The sequence below is a fragment of the Bidens hawaiensis genome, unplaced genomic scaffold (assembly GCF_021521415.1).
Source record: "Bidens hawaiensis isolate Kalapana, Puna unplaced genomic scaffold, B.hawaiensis_p1.1 tig00017357_1, whole genome shotgun sequence".
NCBI classification, from domain to species: Eukaryota; Viridiplantae; Streptophyta; class Magnoliopsida; order Asterales; family Asteraceae; genus Bidens; species Bidens hawaiensis.
Genome location: NW_027492631.1, coordinates 358,405 through 379,674, shown reverse-complemented (window position 1 = coordinate 379,674; position 21,270 = coordinate 358,405). Strand labels below are relative to the sequence as shown.

At 35.1% G+C, this 21,270-nt stretch overlaps 1 protein-coding gene and 1 pseudogene across 2 annotated transcripts; one reads left to right on the top strand and one right to left on the bottom strand.

Moving 5' to 3' along the window:
- The first annotated feature begins 8,565 nt into the window (after positions 1–8,565).
- On the top strand, positions 8,566–10,783 carry LOC143553747 (uncharacterized; annotated as a pseudogene). The gene is made up of 5 exons (XR_013138892.1): positions 8,566–9,321; positions 9,411–9,469; positions 9,540–9,668; positions 10,239–10,374; positions 10,456–10,783. The product of XR_013138892.1 is annotated as an uncharacterized LOC143553747 (transcript).
- A 1,747-nt stretch (positions 10,784–12,530) lies between these two features.
- Positions 12,531–13,896, bottom strand: LOC143553746 (gibberellin 20-oxidase-like protein). The gene is made up of 2 exons (XM_077043665.1): positions 13,457–13,896; positions 12,531–13,196 (listed from the first exon to the last, which is right to left on the bottom strand). Exons 1-2 carry the CDS (start codon positions 13,810–13,812, stop codon positions 12,581–12,583), a joined length of 972 nt encoding a protein of 323 aa, XP_076899780.1. The 5' UTR covers positions 13,813–13,896; the 3' UTR covers positions 12,531–12,580.
- Positions 13,897–21,270: the final 7,374 nt, after the last annotated feature.

Below are 21,270 nucleotides of genomic sequence, written 5' to 3'. Positions count from 1 at the left end.
TATTATGGGCTACGCAACTCGGCCCATTATATTATCCGGTTAAAACCTGGTTTCAAATAGTTACTATTATTAAGTAACTAGTACCCCACGCACGGTTGCGCCGGGCCAAGTCGGATCTGTAACATCTGTTTATGTACTAGTTGCGTTACGACAGTGAGTCGATGCGAATTCGGCCAAATTGATATCAATTATGTCAGTTACGGTATAAGCAATGTTGGTAAAACTCAAGCGTTAAATCCTAGGAAATAAGTTCATCGAATTAACTTATAAATAAATAAAATATTTAAAACGACGTTTATTCGGTCGGTAAAACCCGGACGTTGGTAAAATCCGAGCGTTGTCGGTGTCGGATGTTGGGGCGGTGAATCGGTGAAGCATAGATGTTGATAAAACCGAGTGTTGTCGGTGGTGGGCGTTGCGGCGATGAGTCGACAAGAATTCGGTTGGTTTTAGTTAAGTTCATTACGTTACCGGAGCTAAAGCAAAAATGCCAGTAAAATATGGTTGATGGTAAAACCGGAGCTTTGTCGCCCCAGTCGCTAAGGTCGCCCCGGATAGTGAGACAATGCAAATAACAATTTAATTATCAAATTAAAAACAAAACAATATAAATTATATGGTCCAATCAGAGCATGTCAAGTGGACGGTGGACCAATTGTGGTCCAGCGACACCAAACTTCTTATTTATTATATATAATAATAATAATTTAAATAGTTATAATAAAAGAAATAAAACCAAACTTAAAATTGTTTTCACCTCACCCCAACATCACCTTTTCAAAACGATTAACCCGTTTGGTATTTATTGAAAGCAAAATAAAAAACGATTAATCCGCTATGACCAAACCGTTTTGCTGAAATTTGTTATTTTTCTCGTTTTTACACAACTTGACCCGACTCACATTTGTTTTGTGGCTCATAAAAAAATTTCAAACGTTTAAATAAAAAACTTTTAGAAAACACATCATAAATAATTATATATATATATATATATATATATATATCACAAAAGTTTAAAAAGACGGTTCACTATTAAAACGGGCCATCAAACTTTTAAATTTATGCCATTTATAAAACTAAATGTTAACATTAATGAAAATGTTCCTACCTAAACATGTGGTTAAAGCATATAGATAAACCTTGGTGGTTAGTCTTTTATAACACTTCTATAAATGAGCAATTGGTAAGAAACATTAAGAAAGGTTTTTTTTTTCTTTTTCTTCTTTTTATTTTATTTTAAAACAAAAAATATAAATTATATGGTCCAATCAGAGCCTGCCAAGTGGACCAATCGTGGTCTAGCAGCACCAAATTTCTTATTTATTATATATAATTTAAATTGTTATAATAAAATAAATAAAACCAAACTTAAAGTTGATGTCATCTCACCCTAACATTACCTTTTCAAAACGATTAACCCGTTTATGTATCTTGGTATTTATTGAAAGCAAAATAAAAAATGATTAATCCGCTATGACCAAACCTTTTGCTAGAATTTGTTATTTTTCTCGTTTTTACACAACTTGACTCGACTCACATGTGTTTTATGGAACATACAAAAAATTCCAAACGTTTAAATAAAAAATCTTTAGGAAACAGATCATAAATAATTATATATGTAGGACACAAATAAGTACAGTAGAAACTCGATAAATTAATACTCGATTATTTAATAAACTCTCTAAGATAATATTTTTTGTGGGTCCCGACTCGAGGATAGGGTGCTAAATTAATAATTCGCTAAAATTATAAGATAATACATTTTTGATAATTTCTTTAGACCCCATATAAAATATAAATTAATAATTCCTTATATATAGCATATTACATGAATGATTTATGAAGGTTTCTTGAAAAATGACTCAATTGTCTTCTTTTTTTGTTGAAATCAATTTCCCCTTGAATCTCGTCTCTAATTTCCCTTAGCATGGTAAGAACTTCTGGTGTTGTTTTCTCATAGCTCAACAAGAAATTGTTCAATGTGATTGTCGCTTTAATAGCTTCGTTTCGCGAAGGGGGCTCCATTGTAGAACTTTCATCATCTTCTTCATCGATATCATCTTTATTAATTCCAATAACGTTTTGTTTGTGTTAACCTATTTTGATCTTGTATTTATATAGAAAATATTTTTAATGTCCATAAAGTGATACATTGAACACAAGAAGCATAATAAGGTGGGAGATTGAAGGTTTCTTTCAAATTGAGCCGTTCATTTGATATACATGCATTGTATACAATAATTTAGTGGAAGCTTGAAAGGTGTTTGTAAACTAAGTATTCTACTATAAATTAATAAAATATTAATTAATATATAAATTAATAATTATTAATTTATCGATTAATTAATAACTCTTTTAATTAATAAATTTTGATGATCCCAAGTGTATTATTTTATAGAGTTTCTACTGTATCACAAAAGTGTGAAAAGACTGCTAACTGTTAAAATGGGCCATCAAACTTTTAAATTTATGCCATTTATAAAATTAAATATTTCGAAAATGTTCCTACCTAAGCATGTGGTTAAAGCATGTAAATGAAAACCTTGGTGGTTGGTTTACAACACTTTTATAAACGAACATTTGGTAAGAAATATTAAGAAAGGTTTTTTTTCTTTTTCTTCTTTTTTGATGGTTGCAAGAGCATGAAAGGGAGTCATGTATAGTCATATTATGTTCTTAAAAAATAGTTAAACATCAAATTGATGATTCATGTGGTATCATGACATGGTCATATTAAAGTTTTAGCCATTAAATTTCAACAATTATACATTCAGACAAATAGTTTGTTTGAACTTTTCAAGTTTGAATCTTAAATAGACATGCGTTAATATTTTATCTTAAACGTGAGTGAAATGATAAAACAACACATACACGTTAAATTTTAAAATTATAAAATACAAATTCACAATCGAGACTAAAAATTATATATTTTAAATTGGTGGCCCCACAACCATCTTATCATATAAGATAATGGATAGTAGATTGAGATGATTTAACATGTGAAGGATAAAACAGATGTAACTCCGGTCTCTACAATGGGTACATTGGAGCGGAGGAAAGGCAAAGGCATACACGAGTTGAAAAGAGATGAGCGGATCAAGCATGACATGATAGACTTGCACCTCCTAAAAGACATAATCGCACATAAAAATTTATGAAAACAGTGAATAAATGCTATGGAGTTCACATTTTTAGCATCAGTTACTGATATGGTATCATTTTTATTATTAGTATATGGAGTCTTGTTGTTATAACTCACTTAACTACACTTAATATAATCTCCTTTATCCAGTTAAAGCTACTTAGGAAGGGTCGGGTGCAACCAGTAGGCCGTAGCCACCCGTCAGAAAACCAAGCAGCTTCGACAACACACCAGTTTTCCTTGAACCTGCTACCACCGACGCTCCATTACATGTGCTCTAAACGAACCCGGAAACGGAAGGAAGAGGTGGTGGAGGTGTGGCAGCGATGCTCTCAGAATACCCATTGCGATGTACCCGAACCCACCCAACCTCCCTTATGTTTGTTATAATTTAATCGATCTAATTTTCTGAAAACAAACCTGTTTACACCATGCGCAGTCAAAACTTTGCACATAGTGTCGTTTTGCGCCACGTGGCGTCCAGTCAGCTTTTCAGAATATTATAGAATGTTCTTTTTAACAAACTATCGGGTATACTTGATACCCGACAAATAACCAGACATATAACTTAATTTTACAACCGAGCATGGATATGAATACAGAATTAACAATACCCGATACCTTACCCACCGCATATGGTCTTATAAAAATGAAACGAAAATGACATTGTCTTGGAATGGACAAAGAATTAAAAGAGAAACCCCATAATAATCAATTAATGGCCGGTAGCCTGTTAGGTGCCACGTTGCCGAAACTAAATAAATTATATAATCTTGAACAAACAAACCATCATACACCACCAGTCATTCTTGTTCTTTCAACCAAATCATCAATTTTTTTCACTCCATCCAGCAGCAGCTGCTCGAACCTACTGATTTGTTTCATAAAGTTATTCCAAATACCCTTTTGTTGAATCACATATCTTAGGCTCTTTATTCTGGTTCAAGATTTGCATCTGTCGTCCGTATATCATTCAATTCCACCAACTAAACCCCAAGTTTTGAACTTTTGGGGGTACCCAGTTGACCTGCACTCCACCTGTTCGATCAAATGCCTCAGAGACTCAAAAACCCATGTTTGTAGTATTCCGCACACCACCTGTTCGATCAAATGCCTCAGAGGCTTTATAATTCTATTACAACTCTGTAACTCTTGTTTATGGTATTCTGCACTCCACTTGTTCGACGAAATGCCTATGCGACTCGATAACTCTGGGTTTATAATATTTTTATTTTGCACACCACCCGTTCGACGAAATGCCTAAGAGACTCGAAAACTCATGGCTGACTAATTTCGGTCGACAAATTTCATTGATTTACTGTTTTACATGAATGATTTGTACCTTTGTACCGATTGATGTTTGTCAATAGTTATTGATCATATATTAACATTCTTGCATCTATAAACTTGTAATGTCAATCTTATGTGGCATCCCTTTGCTTGAATGTGTGTACTGCATCGGATGTGCTCGGTGGGCGTGGAAACAATGCCTTTATTCTGCAGGCCACGACAGCCGATCAAAAGAAACGCAAGGAGTGCTATTGAAAGTTAGATATGGGAGTAGTCAAATTAATTACATTCAAAAAATTTTTCTTCATGTTTTGAAATTACATTTGAATCTTGACTATTATAGAACTTTTGGTACTAACAAAAAGAGTATATAATAGCTTTTATTTAGTTTATTTGAAGAATAACATTATGGTCTTAAAAAAGTTAAACATCAAATTGATGGTTCATATTGTATCATGACATGGTCATATTACGTTTCAGTCATTAAATTTCAACAATTACACATTCAGACAAATAGTTTGTTTAAACGTTATAAGTTTGAATCTTAAATGGATAGGCGTTAATATTTTATGTTAAATGTGCGTGAAATGATCAAACCACACATACACGTTAAAATTTAAAATTATAAAGTACACACTTTTAAAATCAATACTAAAAATTATATATATTAAATCGGTGGCCCCATAACCATCTTTCCAGATAAAATAATGGATAGTCGATTGAGATGATTTGACATGTGAAGATAAGACATACGTAACCCCGGTCTCTACAATGGGTTTATTGGAGTGGAGGAACGGCAAAGGTAGACACAAGTTGAAAAAAGATGAGCAGATCAAGCATGATATGTGTAACATCTTGGATTTTTCGTTTAAGTTTAAACCGACCGGGAATAATTTAGATTTTCATTATTAAACAAAAATAATATATTTAAGTTTCTAATGTTCAATTTATACCCCCTCATACTAAATAAGGTTTAAATCCTTATTTAAAACATAAAAAGTTCAATAATTGACCAAATATCAAACTATAGGGACTAAAAATGCAAAAAAATGAAACTTTTCCCATTGTGGCCTGGGGCGCTGCGCGACGGGACCACCCTAGGTGGCCGCACGGCGCGACGGGGTGCCTGAACAGATCGTTTAAACCTTAGTTCGTTTTCTAGTTCGTTTAAGGTATAAAATCATTTATTTTAGGCATGTTAGAGTGAATTAAGGTCCAAGTAAACATCAAACAACTAAAATACCATTCCTAATTCGTTTTCCCTTGTCTAAGATCAGATCTTTGTGAATAAACCGAAGATTCTTTCCTTAAATCGCATATACCTGCTTAAACGGGCCAAAAAGCCCATATTTGGTTCGTTTTAGCTATTCTTATATAAACACATTATAATTCCCTGATGTAAACCTTAACCTAACCCTACTACATCTCCTCCAGCCGTCACCTACCTCTGCTCATTCTCAAACCCTTCGGTTTTTGCATATTCGTTAAAGACACAAGCCTTGACGTTTGACTTTGCTTATACGTTGATCTTTGACTCGTTATATCTCTTGATCCTTTCACTTTCCGGGTAAGTTGTAAACTGCAAAATTGTTCATACATATTCCCTAGTCAATAACCTTCAATCAATTTATGAGATTGAAGGGTATTGACTGGTCAATTGCTTTAAAACCTGATAAAGGGTAAAATAGTCAACAACTTTGACTTCTCGTTTTCTCATACTTCTGGTCGGATTTAATGTTCGATCCAGAAGACTTTTCTTCTCGTAATTAAATTTTAAGGGTTCTGACCAAAACCCGACTCCCGATTCGAAGTTCGGATTCTGGTCAGACTCGACTCGTTTAAACATTAAAATCAACATAACTAGAGTTTTGGATTAATTCCAGCGGCATTAAGTTCGTTTTTCTTTATAGTTTCATATCACAAAGTTTCAGATTCTGATCATTAATCTCGTTGGACGTGTATTGGACGACTCGCTTAAATCATTAGTTCGTTTGTCGAATTTATTAATCACTTGCCTTCCGTCTAAGGTGAGTTTGATCATTCCCCTTTTTATCTACTGTTTTCAAACGTTTTGGGGACATATGCGTACTTATTCATATTTTCTATCTATATATACACGCAAAATCGCAAATATAATCATTGTGTGAATATCAGTTGAATGCTATTTGCTAGTTGCTACATGTTTAATTGTTTACTTGATAACGTTTCGGAGAGGTCCAACATATCCCCTTGTAGAGGGTTCTCATTAGTATGATCATACGACCGTCTTAGTAACCGGAGCCCGATTTGCTTGGCAAAGGTAAAACGACAACCTTAGTCATTGTAATCAATGCCCGATTCGCCTGACAACGATTTCATTGGCACACACGATTTGGTTATATGCATGTTTGTTACAATTCAATTGATTATTATCACATGGTTGGTTTACGCATTCATTATTTATCAACTATATATATATATGCTATTATTTAATGTTTCAAAATTGGTGATCATCTCACTCAACATGTGTTGTTGACAAATTTTTTTTCTACGCATATGCAGGTTGCTTAGATTGAAGTATGGATATGTAGTCAAGACCATAGGTTATATTGAAGACAAACTTAAATTTAATTGATTGTATTTATTTAATTGAATTGTTTTGTTGTATTTGATTATTGTGTGTACATTTGAATTAAAATAATTAATTAGACATTGTAACATTTTATTTATGATAGTATCTTCGAGCTGTGAGCAATCGGATCACGCCTCGGCATTTCCGCCTTAGGTTGGGGTGTGACAATATGATATGCACTTGACCCTCTTAAAGAACATGATCATTTTTATTATTAGTATATGTTGTCTTCTTGTTATAACTCAGTCAACTACTTAAGAAGGTCGGGGCGCAACCCGTAGCCACCCGTCGAAAAACCAATCACCAGCTACAACACACCACTTTTCCTTGAACCAGCCAGAACATGCAACCACCGGCACTCCATTACATGTGCTCTAAACGAACCCGGAAACGGAAGAAAGAGGGGGTGGCGGCAGTGCTCCTGGAATACCCGCTACGATGTACCTGAACCCACCCCACCTCCTTATATTTGAAACAAATTAATCAATCTAATTTTCTGAAAACAAACCTGTTCAGACCACGCGTAGTCAAAACTCTGTACATAGTGTCGTTTTGCGTCACGTGACGTCCACTCAGCTTTTCAGAGTTTTGTAAAATGTTATAATTTTTTAACAAACTAACGAGTGTATCCGATACCCGACAAATAACCAGATATATGACTTAATTTTACAACCAGATATATGACAAATAACCAGATATATGACTTAATTTTACAACCAAACTAATGAGTGTATCCGATACCCGACAAATAACCAGATATATGACTTAATTTTACAACCCGATATGGATATAAGTACCGAATTAACAATACCCGGTAACTAACCCATTATATATGGTCTTATAAAAATGAAACGAAAATGACATTGTCATGGAATCGACAAAGACTGAAAGAGAAATCCACCATAATAATCAATCAATGGCCGATGCCCGGTAGCCTGTTAGCAAACAAACCTTCATACACCACCAGTCGTTCTTATTCTTTCAACCAGCAGCAGCTGCTGGAACCTACTGATTTGATTCGTAAAGTTATTCCAAACACCCTTTTTACAATTTACTTTCAGTTGAATCACATGTCTTAGGTTCTTTATTCTGCTTCAAGATTTGCATCTGTCATCTGTATATCATTCAATTCCACCAACTAAACCCCAAGTTTTGAACTTTTGGGGGTACCCAGTTGACCTGCACTCCACCTGTTCGATCAAATGCCTCAGAGACTCAAAAACCCATGTTTGTAGTATTCTGCACACCACCTGTTCGATCAAATGCCTCAGAGGCTTTATAATTCTATTACAACTATATAATAACTCTATAACTCATGTTTATGGTATTCTGCACTCCACTTGTTCGACGAAATGCCTCTGCGACTTGATAAATTGGGTTTATAATATTTTGATTTTGCACACCACCCGTTCGACGAAATGCCTAAGAGACTCGAAAACTCATGGCTGACTAATTTCGGTCGACAAATTTCATTGATTTACTGTTTTACATGAATGATTTGTACCTTTGTACCAATTGATGTTTGTCAATAGTTATTGATCATATATTAACAATCTTGCATCTATAAACTTGTAATGTCAATCTTATGTGGCATCCCTTTGCTTGAATGTGTGTACTGCATCGGATGTGCTCGGTGGGCGTGGAAACGATGCCTTTATTCTGCAGGCCACGACAGCGAGACGTGGGGTGTTGCAACAGCTGAAGAATTCGAGCCGGTCCCGAGGCTTTGCAGGTATATACTTGCAGTGTATGAAGATGATCTCAGATGTCCTCTTTGGGAGCCTCCGGGGGATATGGGATTAATCCGGATTGGTTAATATGTAAAAGTACTTATGATGATACTCACCGTCGGGCCCCGCCGTATTTGTTGTACCTTGATCATGATCATGCTGATATAGTTTTCGCTATTAGGGGTCTTAATTTAGCGAACCAGAAAGATTATGCGGTTTTGTTGGATAATAAGTTGGGTCAAAGGAAATTTGAAGGCGGGTATGTGCATAACGGGTTGTTAAAAGCAGCTGAAATCGTGTTAATTGCGGAATCCGACACGTTGAAGAAGTTGTTGGAAGATTATTCTAATTATACTTTGACGTTTACTGGTCACTCACTCGGGTCCGGTGTGGCGGCTTTGATGGCAATTGTGGTGGTGCAGAACCGGCGTAAGTTGGGGAATATTGATAGAAAACGGGTTCGGTGTTATGCTATTGCACCTGCACGGTGCATGTCGTTGAATTTGGCTGTGAAGTATGCGGATGTTATTAACTCTGTTGTTCTTCAGGCAAGTTGTCTTGTTTTCGATGGCTTAAGAAAGATATGATTTTGGTTGATTAGGTTTTAATAATTTAATTATTATGTTTATTAAAGCAGGATGATTTCTTGCCTCGGACAGCTACACCTTTGGAAGACATATTCAAATCGGTTTTCTGGTAATATTTCATGGTATTTAAGTATTTGTTATCGGTTTTTAATAGTGATTGTGATATATTGTTTAAACAGTTTGCCATGCTTGTTGTGCTTTAAATGCATAACAGACACATTCACATCTGATGAGAGAAAGATTAAAGATCCAAGGAGGCTTTATGCGCCCGGTCGCCTTTATCACATTGTAGAGAGAAAACCTTTCAGGTAATATTGCTTGCTGCTTATACCACTTTTCAGCTTCAAATTTTAGATGATTTTGTGAGCTATTAATTATAATTTAGGCTTATTATCACTAGTTTATTATTAGGATTTATTTGTCTAGTACAATGCAGTGTTGCAGTGTCGAGACCGCATCGCTGCAGTTGATGCGCGCATCACATGACGATCATGTGATGCCTTATGCAGTTAACCGGTAATTGAAAAAAATAGACTGTCTTGCAATGGTTAAGTTTTTCAAATCTGATTGAACAAATCTAGCCATTGATTGACCAATGGGCTTGAGTATTTGAACAAATTAGTTTATCGATTGAACAAATCTCACCAGAGCATGAGAAAATTTCTTATGTTAGTGTTTAAAAGTTAACAATCTAAACTATTATCTATAAATATTTCTTTTAGTATTATTCAAATAACAAACGCCTTGCATACGCGATGCGCACACTTCGCTCATCAGTTTTTGGATCAAAACGCATCAGAGCATCACACGCTTTTTAAAACTGTAAAAGTAGCTGACTACATTTTAACCAAGCTCGTTGTAAAACATTATGTATGCAGATGTGGTAGGTTTCCACCGGTTGTAAAAACAGCTGTCCCTGTAGACGGGAGATTTGAGCACATAGTTCTTTCTTGCAATGCTACTTCCGACCATGCTATCATTTGGATTGAACGGGAAGCCAAACGGGCTTTGGATGTAAGTATCCCTTTCTGATCTTTTATCATTCGACTCTCAGTTGAATCTAGATAATCATGATTTAATATTCGTGTGTGACAGTTGATGTTGGAGAAAGATCCAATAATGGAAATTCCTGCAAAACAAAAAATGGAACGACAGCAAACATTAGCCAAAGAACACGGTGAGGAGTATGCTGCTGCACTGCAACGGGCCGTGACATTAGTGGTCCCACATGCGGTTTTACCATCTCAGTATGGTACATTTCAAGATTCCGAAGACGGGGAGGGATCCAGTAGGGAGTCGTCCAGGAAGCATACCCATTGGGACGAGTTAATCGAGAGTTTGTTTGATAAAGATGAATCTGGTTATATGGTGTTAAAAAAATCAAATTCTGCTGGTTGATTCTACAAGATTTTGTTACAAGTATTTTGGTGCAAAGAAGAGATAAACATGAAGATATAAAGGTACCGTGTGAATCGTTTTGAGGTGAAGATTCGGTTCTGGTCATATTTGGTTCGGGTCAAAAAAGGTCATTTTAGTAGAGAAAGTGTTAATATGGATTCACATGGTATATTTTTTTTGCGTTGATGGATGGTGGAGACGATAGTAGCAGCGGCTATATTTGTTGTATTCGTACATTTATTTTAGTATTTTTTTTTCAAATTTAATTTGATTATGAAGTGTGTGCATTTAATAATATTTGTAATTAAATTTATCAATTTATGTATAATGTATTTTTATTTGTATTTTGTTATTGACTTTTATACATGCATATAGGAAAATGAATGAATAAATACAGAGATTAAAGAAAGCAATTTTTAAGCATAAAAGTTTTAATTTTGACAGAATGGATTGGGTCTGGGGGGGTAAAATTGGAACTGCCTTAATTGTTGTTCTTTCTCAAGTTTTATCTAACTTTTTTTAAGCCTTGTGACGTTTTATACGACATTATTTATTAAAAAAAATACGCCATAAAATAGAATATTTTTAATCTCTTTAATATAGTTTTGTTAAATTTTATTTTTTAAATATCGACTTTTAAAAGAGAACGTCGACGTATATATATAATGAATTAATGATACATACGTATACATCACCTTAACTCCGAAGAATCTTCCCACATCAGTGCGCCCTATAAATTATGAGGCGCCTCATGGTTTTCAAAACACAGATGGTGTTGGTTGAATCTTTATAAATATTTATTCATTTTGAGATCAAACAAAACAAAAACAGAAATGTGTATTCATAAATTTATCAAAATTGCTACCAAATGGTTCACGTCATTACTTTCTCAAGTAAAGAAAGGTTGGAAGGGCAAATTTGGTATAATTTTTCTAAGTTTTCCTATTCTTTTAAACATTGATTACCATTTTATACGACACTACTTTTTTCTTTTATTAAGCTACAAAATCAAACAATTTATTCTTTTTAATTTGAGTATAGTCTTGTATACCCCTTTTTTATATCGGCCTAAAAAGAATTAATGTGTTGTGCCTAATATACAAGATGCGTATGTATATGCGTAACTATAAACATCGGTTGCGCATATGCATATAATCTCGTCCACACATCATGTGTTGCATTCTAGTGGCTTTGTATCTTTCGAATGTTAATTCCCCTTTGTACATTGAGAAAAGTGGTGTATGTTCAATTTTCTATTATAGTTTTCATTTCATGTTATTGGTTTGGACGTATATTCCTTTCGTTGTATGTTCGGGGCTTGCTTCATGTAAGGTTTCTTTTGTTTTTTATTTTATTAAACCTGGCCTTTCAGAAAAAAAAAATTCCATTTGTACATGAACTCATCCCTGTATATAATATTCAGTTATAATTGTTAAATGAATGCTAATGTATATTGTGCGGGATGTTTTGATAAATAATTTATAACTTTTTCTTACAAAACAAGTATGCCTTGCATACGCGATACATACGCACGCATCACCTTAACTCCGGCTACCATTTTCCTCATTGCGTCACGAATACTGGGGCGCCTCAAGGTTTTCAAAACATAGGTGGTTTCGACCGAACCTTCATAAATATTTTATTATTTCGAGGCAAAACAAAACAAAAATAGAACTTTTATTATATATCATTATGTCAAACTACACATGTTACCATAACGAATTCAAAGCCAAATGAGGCACTAAATCTCAAGAATATGCACATGGAACAATAAATGATCAGACTGTCCAAATAATAAAAAATCAAAATCATCTTCAAATAATCAAATGCCAGCAAAATCTTTCACAGTGAACCCAACTTTCTCAAACTTACCTCTTTCACTATTCTCTCTAAACTTCAAATACTCACCACATTTAAAAGCCTTATAACATCTTAACTCATCACCCACAACTTCATCAGGTGCTGAAATTACCTTTTTGTCCTCAAAACACCAAAAAAATGCAAGTGAAACCCGGCTTCGGCTTCGGTTTTGGTTTTGGTTTATGCATTCTTTTAACACAACCCGATGCTTGGATGACCTTAACTTTCCATTACTCCACGCGTGCAACAAGTCACCGATATTCACAACTAATGACCCTTCAAACGGGTCGATATTTAACCACTTTCCATCTTTGGATCTTACTTGCAGCCCGCCAATATCGTCCTGGTAAATTATGGTTAAACAACTCATATCCGTGTGCATACCGAGCCCTTCAACGTCTTTTCCTGGGACCCGCTTTTCAGGTAATGAGTAGTTATTTATCCTTAAATACCCTTCACAAGTGGAAAATTCGGATTTGAATTTCGTATCGAAATCTTTACCCAAACACATTAATATTATTTGGGTGATTTTCTTGGATAATATCCTCATTTTATCTCCATATTCTCTTACTACCTCACTGTCAAGATATAAAAAAAAAGTTATGGTAAGTAACAGAATGAGGTGGCAGTTTTGGCCCGTTTACTTATCTAACGGGTCAAACTATTAAAAAATTTCAAAACGTGAAACGGGTAAGTTTTTGTAATCATATTCGACGTGTTAGACATTTTATAAAAAAAGCACGAAAAGACAAGATAATATTTTTAAAAACTGTCTATTTCGACCCGAACCCGTTTTGACTAGTCAACCAAATAATCAAACAATGTATCATCACTTTACCAGAATTCTGAATCCGGGTCGCTCAAAACTGCTTCAACAGAGCTCTGAGCAGAGGCACCGAAGTCAGGTCCAGAAACACGAAGTGATTCAAAAAACGGGGAAGCAATGAAATGAGGCGTGTAAGTTTTCGTATTCGAGGTGGGACCCGCTTTGAGTTTGAGCTCACACGGGAGACTAAAAAGCTGACACGACATAAACCGAAGCTTGCTGTAAAGATCTTTGGAGATTCCATGGTTAATAATGTGGAAAAAGCCCCATTCTTTGCAGGCTAGAGAGAGAGTAGAGAGAGAAGACAGGCTTATCGGTTTTGATAAATCGAAAACCGGAAGCTGCGTTGAAATTTGGGATGCAGGCATGGTGAAGGATGAATAATGATTAATGGAAGCTGCTTAAAAAGTGTGACACTGCAGAAAGCTTATAAACCAGTTTGCAGAAGACAAAGTATATATTATATTAATAAACGTATGCGAATTTAATATTGGAAAGTTGCTATATTTGTCGAGATAAGAGTCTAGTTGTAAGCGCAAACATTAGAAAGCCGCAATCTATGTTAAAAGAGTTGACTCACAGGTTGGAAGTAGATTCTTTTTCCATTGGATCTTATGCAGACAACGAACAGGCCCGTTGGAACTAAGGGATGCTTTTATGTTTGTTCGGAAATGATTATATGATTCTTAATAACTATAATCAGGTAACCGAATGTAACATATTTTTATCGTAAAAAATGGTGTTTTATCGTAAAAGAAACAAGTGCAAATATGTCTGCTTTACGAGCAAAGAAACAAGATGAAACTTAAGTATCAAGCAAACCGCCTTTAACAAGGCATAAGTTACTTAGAATAAGCGAAAAACTATCAACTTTGATTAAAAAACAGGCATGTGAGACATGAACTCCCCTAATTAGTAATTATGGTCAATGCAGAGACTAAAGAACATAAAACTTTAAAAATTCATCATATAGTTATTAATATGATGGTGCCTTCTAAACTAGTGTACCAATATTAGTTGTCAATTTCAGTGGCTTGTAATACAAGTTGTGCAGCTAGTCAAACAAGAACAATAATTCCCATGTGCAGTTTTGAGAACTAAAATAGCTGGAATGATATAAGAAAACATGGAAAGCTGACACATGAATCATGATACACATTACACATACAGTATAATGAATATTAAAGATAGAAGACAGTAGTCACATATATTTCAGTGAAACTGACCTGATACTATCATATTCTGACAGGTTAAAATACCTGATATTAAGGGCTGATTAGTTGAAATCGCAACGGAAGCCCATCGGTTAGCGATAAATTGGTGCCTTCTAGAATCGATTTTTACAACCATGCACCTAATATTTGTCTATATAATGATCATATGCACTTGTAATGTTCTAACACCTCATAATAAGAATATCCTAGCTACAACCTGTGACCAGACGGAACTACAATGCTAGTGTTCATTTATTAGCCTTCATGCGTAGGCCTGTAAACGAACCGAACGAACGCATACAAGGGCATGTTCATTTGTTTGTGTCTGTTCATTTAACTTTAAGCAAACACCAACACGAACAGTTAACCGGACAAATATACGTGTTCATGCTCGTTCGTTTAAAAAAATGAACATGTTCGCGTTCGTTTATATTTGTTCGTTTAAAATCTTAACGAACTGTTGACATAAATGAAAATATTTGAACAAACACAAAGGAACATATATAAATAAACGTAAACAGACACAAACAAACAAACAATATTTAATTAGACATTAGGCATTAGGGTGATATAATTTGTAAAATACAAATAACATTTAATTATTTTTATAAATATGTAAACAAGCATAAATAAGTGATTCAGTGAACGACCGAAACACACGTTTTTGTTTGTTCGTTTAAAATCTTAACAAACTGTTGACAAACATAAATGGAAATATTTGAACAAACACAAAAGAACGTATGTGAACAAACGTAAACAAACACAAATAAACGTAAACGGACACAAACAAACAATATTTAATTAGATATTAGGATGATATAATTTATAAAATACAAATAACATTTAATTATTTTTATCACTATGTAAACGAGCATAAATAAGTGAACGATGAACGACCGAAACACGCGTTTTTGTTTGTTTGTTTAATTAATGAACACAAATTTAAGTTTATGTCAAATAAACGAACTTCCCGTCAAACAATTCACGAACAATTCTAGGGGTTTGGTGCGCGTGCAACCCCTAACACAAAACCCTAGAAATTAAGCACTGTAATCTCAATAACAATTACAAAATTCATCAAAATTAGGGCAAAACTCAACCAAATTGAAATTAACAATACGTAATCCAGTCTGCAACATGTGAATCAAACAATCAATTGATTACTGTGACGAATCAGAAGGTTTCTTAATAGAACACGAAGACTTAAAAGCTTCGATTTGAGATTGGCACTTGATGTAATCGCCTTTGTGTTGTTCTAAACACTTCTTCAGAGCTTCAACATCGCATGCTGAAGCTATCTTCTTCACGCCGGTTCGATCGCTGGTGTCTTGGTCCATTTTGATATGAAAATGTTAGGTTTGTTTGCTGTTAGGGTTATATTTGGAGGGTTGGAGTTGATCATTTGTTGTTTACTCGGGTTCGGAATAAAAATTGACGGGTGGTGCTTAAAAGAAGTTTTGATGATCGAATCGCTGAAAGCTTGAATAATTTTGGAGATTCGAGCATGTATTGTTGCATGCTTGTAATAGTTTGAGACCCTGAGCTGATAATGTGTAATCTAGGGGCTTGAGAACCGATATTATGATGTATACGAGACACTAATTAATTGTTGTAAATAGAATAAATCTTGTTTCTCTGTCTAAGGTGTTGTGACTTGTGACTCTCTTTGTATCCTAACATTTAGTACTTGAGTTGTTTGTTTCTTGAACGACTGCCACTGGTGAAACTTCACCGACAATAGTTGAAGTGCAATTAATGTCTAAATTCTATACCAGTCAAACCTTAATCTACAACTGACGGAAATACTAGTGTACGTAAAAATAAAATAAAGTGACCATGGACTACTCTGTTATTATGTTAGCATGTAGATTTGCAAAAGAGATAGTAACAAGACGTGGAGTACCAATCTTCATAGTGTTTGTAGCGATGACAAGCTTTTGTCCAAGTTTAGGTGAGTTATGAAATGAAATGAGATACAAGTAAATATAAGTACATCATATCATCCTTAGATCGACACTAACAAGACAAGGGACACCAATCTCCAGGAAATCATATTTGGCAATTAGAACCTTCGTGCAACCTTAAATGTGATATTGGACCTCATGCAACCTCAAGCGTTCTAGTAAGTCATTGCTGAAGAGGTATGTACCCGCCTCAACAACGAACGAGGCGGGTCAACCCACAAGATAAAGACAAGAAGCTTGAAATCAAGACATTATGAAGGCACTAAGCCAAAACCTATGCGCATGGCGCATACCACACATGCTCAGGCATCATATGCCTAGGCACCACACATGCTCAGGCATCATATGCCCAGGCACCACATATGCTCAGGCATCATATGCCCAGGCGTCACATATGCGCGCGGCGCATCAGCGCGCGGCGCATATCACATCTGCGCGTGAGAATAAAGAGAAGACCTCGCGCATCCTCAGGATTGGCGCGTATCACACATGCACATAATCAACCTCATCCTTATCCAAATCAGGATTAGGGCAACCCTGATTGTGCACGTCAGACAACCTTCCAGAAGGTATCTTTTTAAGGAATAAGAATATGCTGATGTTGACAGCTGCCAAATGAAAGGTCGACAACTCAGCATGACACATGTGCTACCACGTGATTACAACCAATGAGAAAGCGCCAGGTGTCCCAGAGGACACGGGGCGCAGAGCAATTGGAGGAGGCCAACAAGGCTGAGCCCAATCAGTAGAAACCCTAGCACTATAAATACAGCATCAACTCCACAAGGAGGAGGACACATTCATTGACATTCAATCATATTCAATTACATTCAATCACAGACAGTTACAGCCAGTAACATACACAATCATATTCAATCACAGAGTATTCAGCTATCAAGCAATACTCTCCAGATTTCCTTACTCTCATATTATTATCTTCTCCACAAATACTTATTCTCACACCGGAGGTTTACCCCAAAGAGGACCCCTCTGTCCCTTTCTGAGGGGTAAGTTGACGGTGCTGTTCATTTTGTAGGTGGAAGAACCCAGATCCAAGAGAAACCATCGGTGAAATAGCATAATCATACCCGAGGAAAGTAGATCGTCTACCAGTGAGTCGATCCACGTCTCTTCAATTGCGTTACTACTTTAATATGGTACTAGGATAGAGCCCGTGTGATAAACGGGTGATAAAACAAAATGCAAGGTTGTGAAACTATATCAATTAAGAAAAAGAGAATGCTAACATCAATTTATCCTAGTTCAGTTGGTAAGCCAAAAACATTTTAAATGCAAGGTAATGAGTTTGATTTCCACCAACAACATATTTTTTATTTTATTATTAATTGAATGACATGTGAAAAGTCGTGTTGCTTTAATATATAAGTAGATTTTAATATTTTAATGCCTTGCTATTTGCAAAGAGATGTGTTTGAAATGAAAAACATTATTACTCACAAATGTAAGATGACCAATTTAGCATGTGTTTCAGAAGTGCTCGACTCTTTTTAGTAGCAACGGTAAAGGAAAGGCGAGTTAAATGGCATCAGATGATAGTTATTCAGGTAAATAACTTTAAGATAACACTATAATCATAAATAATACGTTAACCAAACATTACGTTGAAAAAACATAACTTTAAATTCTTAAGGGTCGATCTAAAGCAAGTTTATCATTTTTCTATATAGCATTTGATATTATCACTATTATTATTATTATTATTATTATTATTGCTGTTATTATTATAATTATACTAATCCAAAAATGACTAAAATATATAAACTAGAAATGAAAAGTGAAAGGAAAGAATTGGCCATATCGAAAGAAACGATGAAGTAAAGTTGGAGGATCAATTTCCATGAAGTTAGCTTTTGAATATTTAAGTTTTTAACACACATACCTCCAATAGAGTCAACATAAAGAAAATTGGGCACTTAATTGATTACAACTGCAATACTATATTGTCTTGGATTGGTAATTGGTAATTCGACTTTAACATTTTTGTAGTATTCAACGCATATGTCAATGCTACGAGACAGACCAGGCATGACTATGATGTCTGCTATGTATGTTTTTTTGTTTCAAGTCTTACGTCCCTTTAACAAACTAACCTATACTGCAGGAACGCCTGCTATATATGTACACTTCGCATATAAGGATATAATACGTAATTTTTTGTGTGAAAATATAACATAGGTGATTGTCATTTAACTATGTAATACAATGTTATGTGCTAGCTGTTAACAAAAGTTTTGAGGTTTCAACACCACCCTTTTATTGACTATTACTAGTGGGGTGGTGTCCCCATCCAACTCATCACCACCTTTGCAGGTTTTTAAGCCAAAGACATCACAAATTTATTGACTATTTGTAGTGGGGGGGGGGGGTTGTTGATGCGGGAGGGGACCTATGGTTAGACGTGGATGGTGGTGGCGCCGTGGCTTTAGAAGCACATGATAAGATTTTAACTTTCAAGGCTACTATTGTGATATTTAACATCCGGAAAAAAAATAAAGAAAAACAGTTCATAACAATGGTACAATAATAAAACTAGTGGCGGATCCAGGAAAAAAATTCACAGGGGCTGGAAGAGGCGCAGTGTCCAAATTTCATATGGTCGACCGGGATTTTAACATAAATATACCTTTAAAATTATTTTTTTATAGGGGTCGACCGACACCTACGCCTTAGGTGTAGCTCCGCCACCGAATAAAACTATGAATGGTTGCTATTATTTAGTATGAAACTTTTCATGATTTTAATGAACTTTTTTTAGGACCAAACTAGATAGCGTACCACTCTTCCTGATTCTTACCTACTCACTAACCGGACCAGATACAAGAACTAGATCTCGGGATAATTAATTAAAAAAAAAACATTCCTTTATTACATAAAACATAAAGTCTACATATATTAATACATATATTAAGAAGCTCAATATAAGTATTTTGCAATATTAGTCGTACAAGAGAAACACATTCTTTTTCTTAAAATAAAAAATTAACAATAATAAACTAGTAAAGAAACTATTTTTAGACTTCAAAATAAATTATTTGATTTAAATCTTAGTAGTTTTTTTCTTAAACGGCCGATTTCATTAGAAATCAACAAAGAACCTGACAAGCAAGATGCTAGACTATAACAATTGACAAACACACCAAAGTACATATACACCCGAATATACATGGGCGAAGGTTAGTGAGGGCCCGGGGTGGCCTGGTCGCCCAGTTTTTTTGCGCAGTTGTGTAAATTTACATGTTTTCGTCCGAAATCTTTTTTACATAGTGTAAATTTATCTGTTTTCGACTTAAAATTTGAGCCCGCCCCCGCATTTATGAATTTTTTAATATATATTGATTCCCCCGACAAACTTATTCAAGCTTCATCACTGCAATATAAATACATCTAATTACAATACAAACTCAAAAAAGAGAACAAACACCATGTTCCCCGTTCAACCTATACCATTCCCCTTATAAATTTTAGTAGAGGTAAGAAGACGATACTTTTATATTATTATTTCTTTTTCTTTTTTGTTTTTGTAAATAAAAAATCTGACTGAACCGGTCTAACCCATATTTGAAAACATTCAATACTCGTGATTTTCTTGTTCTTTTGGTGGCGTGCTTATTTTTCTAATAGTGTTCTGGTTGTAATGGTGTTTCTCACGTCTTGCTAGTTTGATAAATAAAAATTTTGTTTTTAGTTCAAAAAAAAAAAAAGTAAAAAACATGAAAAATACAAGTAGCCTTATTAAAATATGATTAAAAATCCGTTAAATCCATTTGATGATTCGGAAGCTTCCAAACAATCAAAGTCTTTTGGACACCTACCCGACCGATACTCTTGACCTCGACCAACAAAAGGGCTTTTAGTTTTAGTTTTACTGAACCTAATTACATACATGCATACATACATTCTTTTAATCTGTTCACACTCACTTATTCACAATCCTCCGTATAATAATAATAACGATAAACCCATATATCTTCAATTTCAATAATTCTAGGGTTTGTGGAAATCAAACAGATCATCGATGGGGAGTGAGCAGGGGATTGACTTTGACGACGTCAAGAACACGGTGTTTGTTGCGGTCGGGAAGAACGTTACGGAAAGTAAATCGATGATATTATGGACTTTAAATCACTTTCCCAACATGAACATTTGTTTGCTTCATATTCATCTTCATCATCAACAACCTCTTAATCACTTTATCTCACTCTGTAAGTCCATCAATCGTCAGTCAGTCAGTCGGTCTGTGTTGTCAAAATCGGTGTAAACAGGTGTTCTCTGGATTGTAAATAACCGGGTCTGATTAGTTCGGGTTTATGCTCACCTCTATAGGAGCAAATTGGTCTTACCCGACCCGAACCCGGTTAGTGATATTCTCAGGATCCGGGAACCGACCCAATTGTAATACAACCAGGTATGCATGATCGGTTCGGGTCTTGCGGGTTTTAGCTGGTTTATGCTCGCTTCTACTCAGGAGGGTGCCGAGGGAAGTATCTTTAACTCGGCCAACATTACTCGACCGGTCAAACTCGGTCAAGCCGGATTTTCGCTGCTTTTCACCGATTTCAATGTTTTCTTTTACGTGTTTTCACGGTTTTTCACGGAGATATCTTGGAAGACGCGAATTAAATTATTA

Excerpts from the sequence above, each read along its gene's own strand:
- LOC143553746 (XM_077043665.1), bottom strand. The coding sequence starts at position 13,812 with ATGCCTGCATCCCAAATTTCAACGCAGCTTCCGGTTTTCGATTTATCA. Across the intron at positions 13,197-13,456 it reads GACCCGGATTCAGAATTCTG|TGAGGTAGTAAGAGAATATG; the intron begins GTAAAGTGATGA and ends ATATCTTGACAG.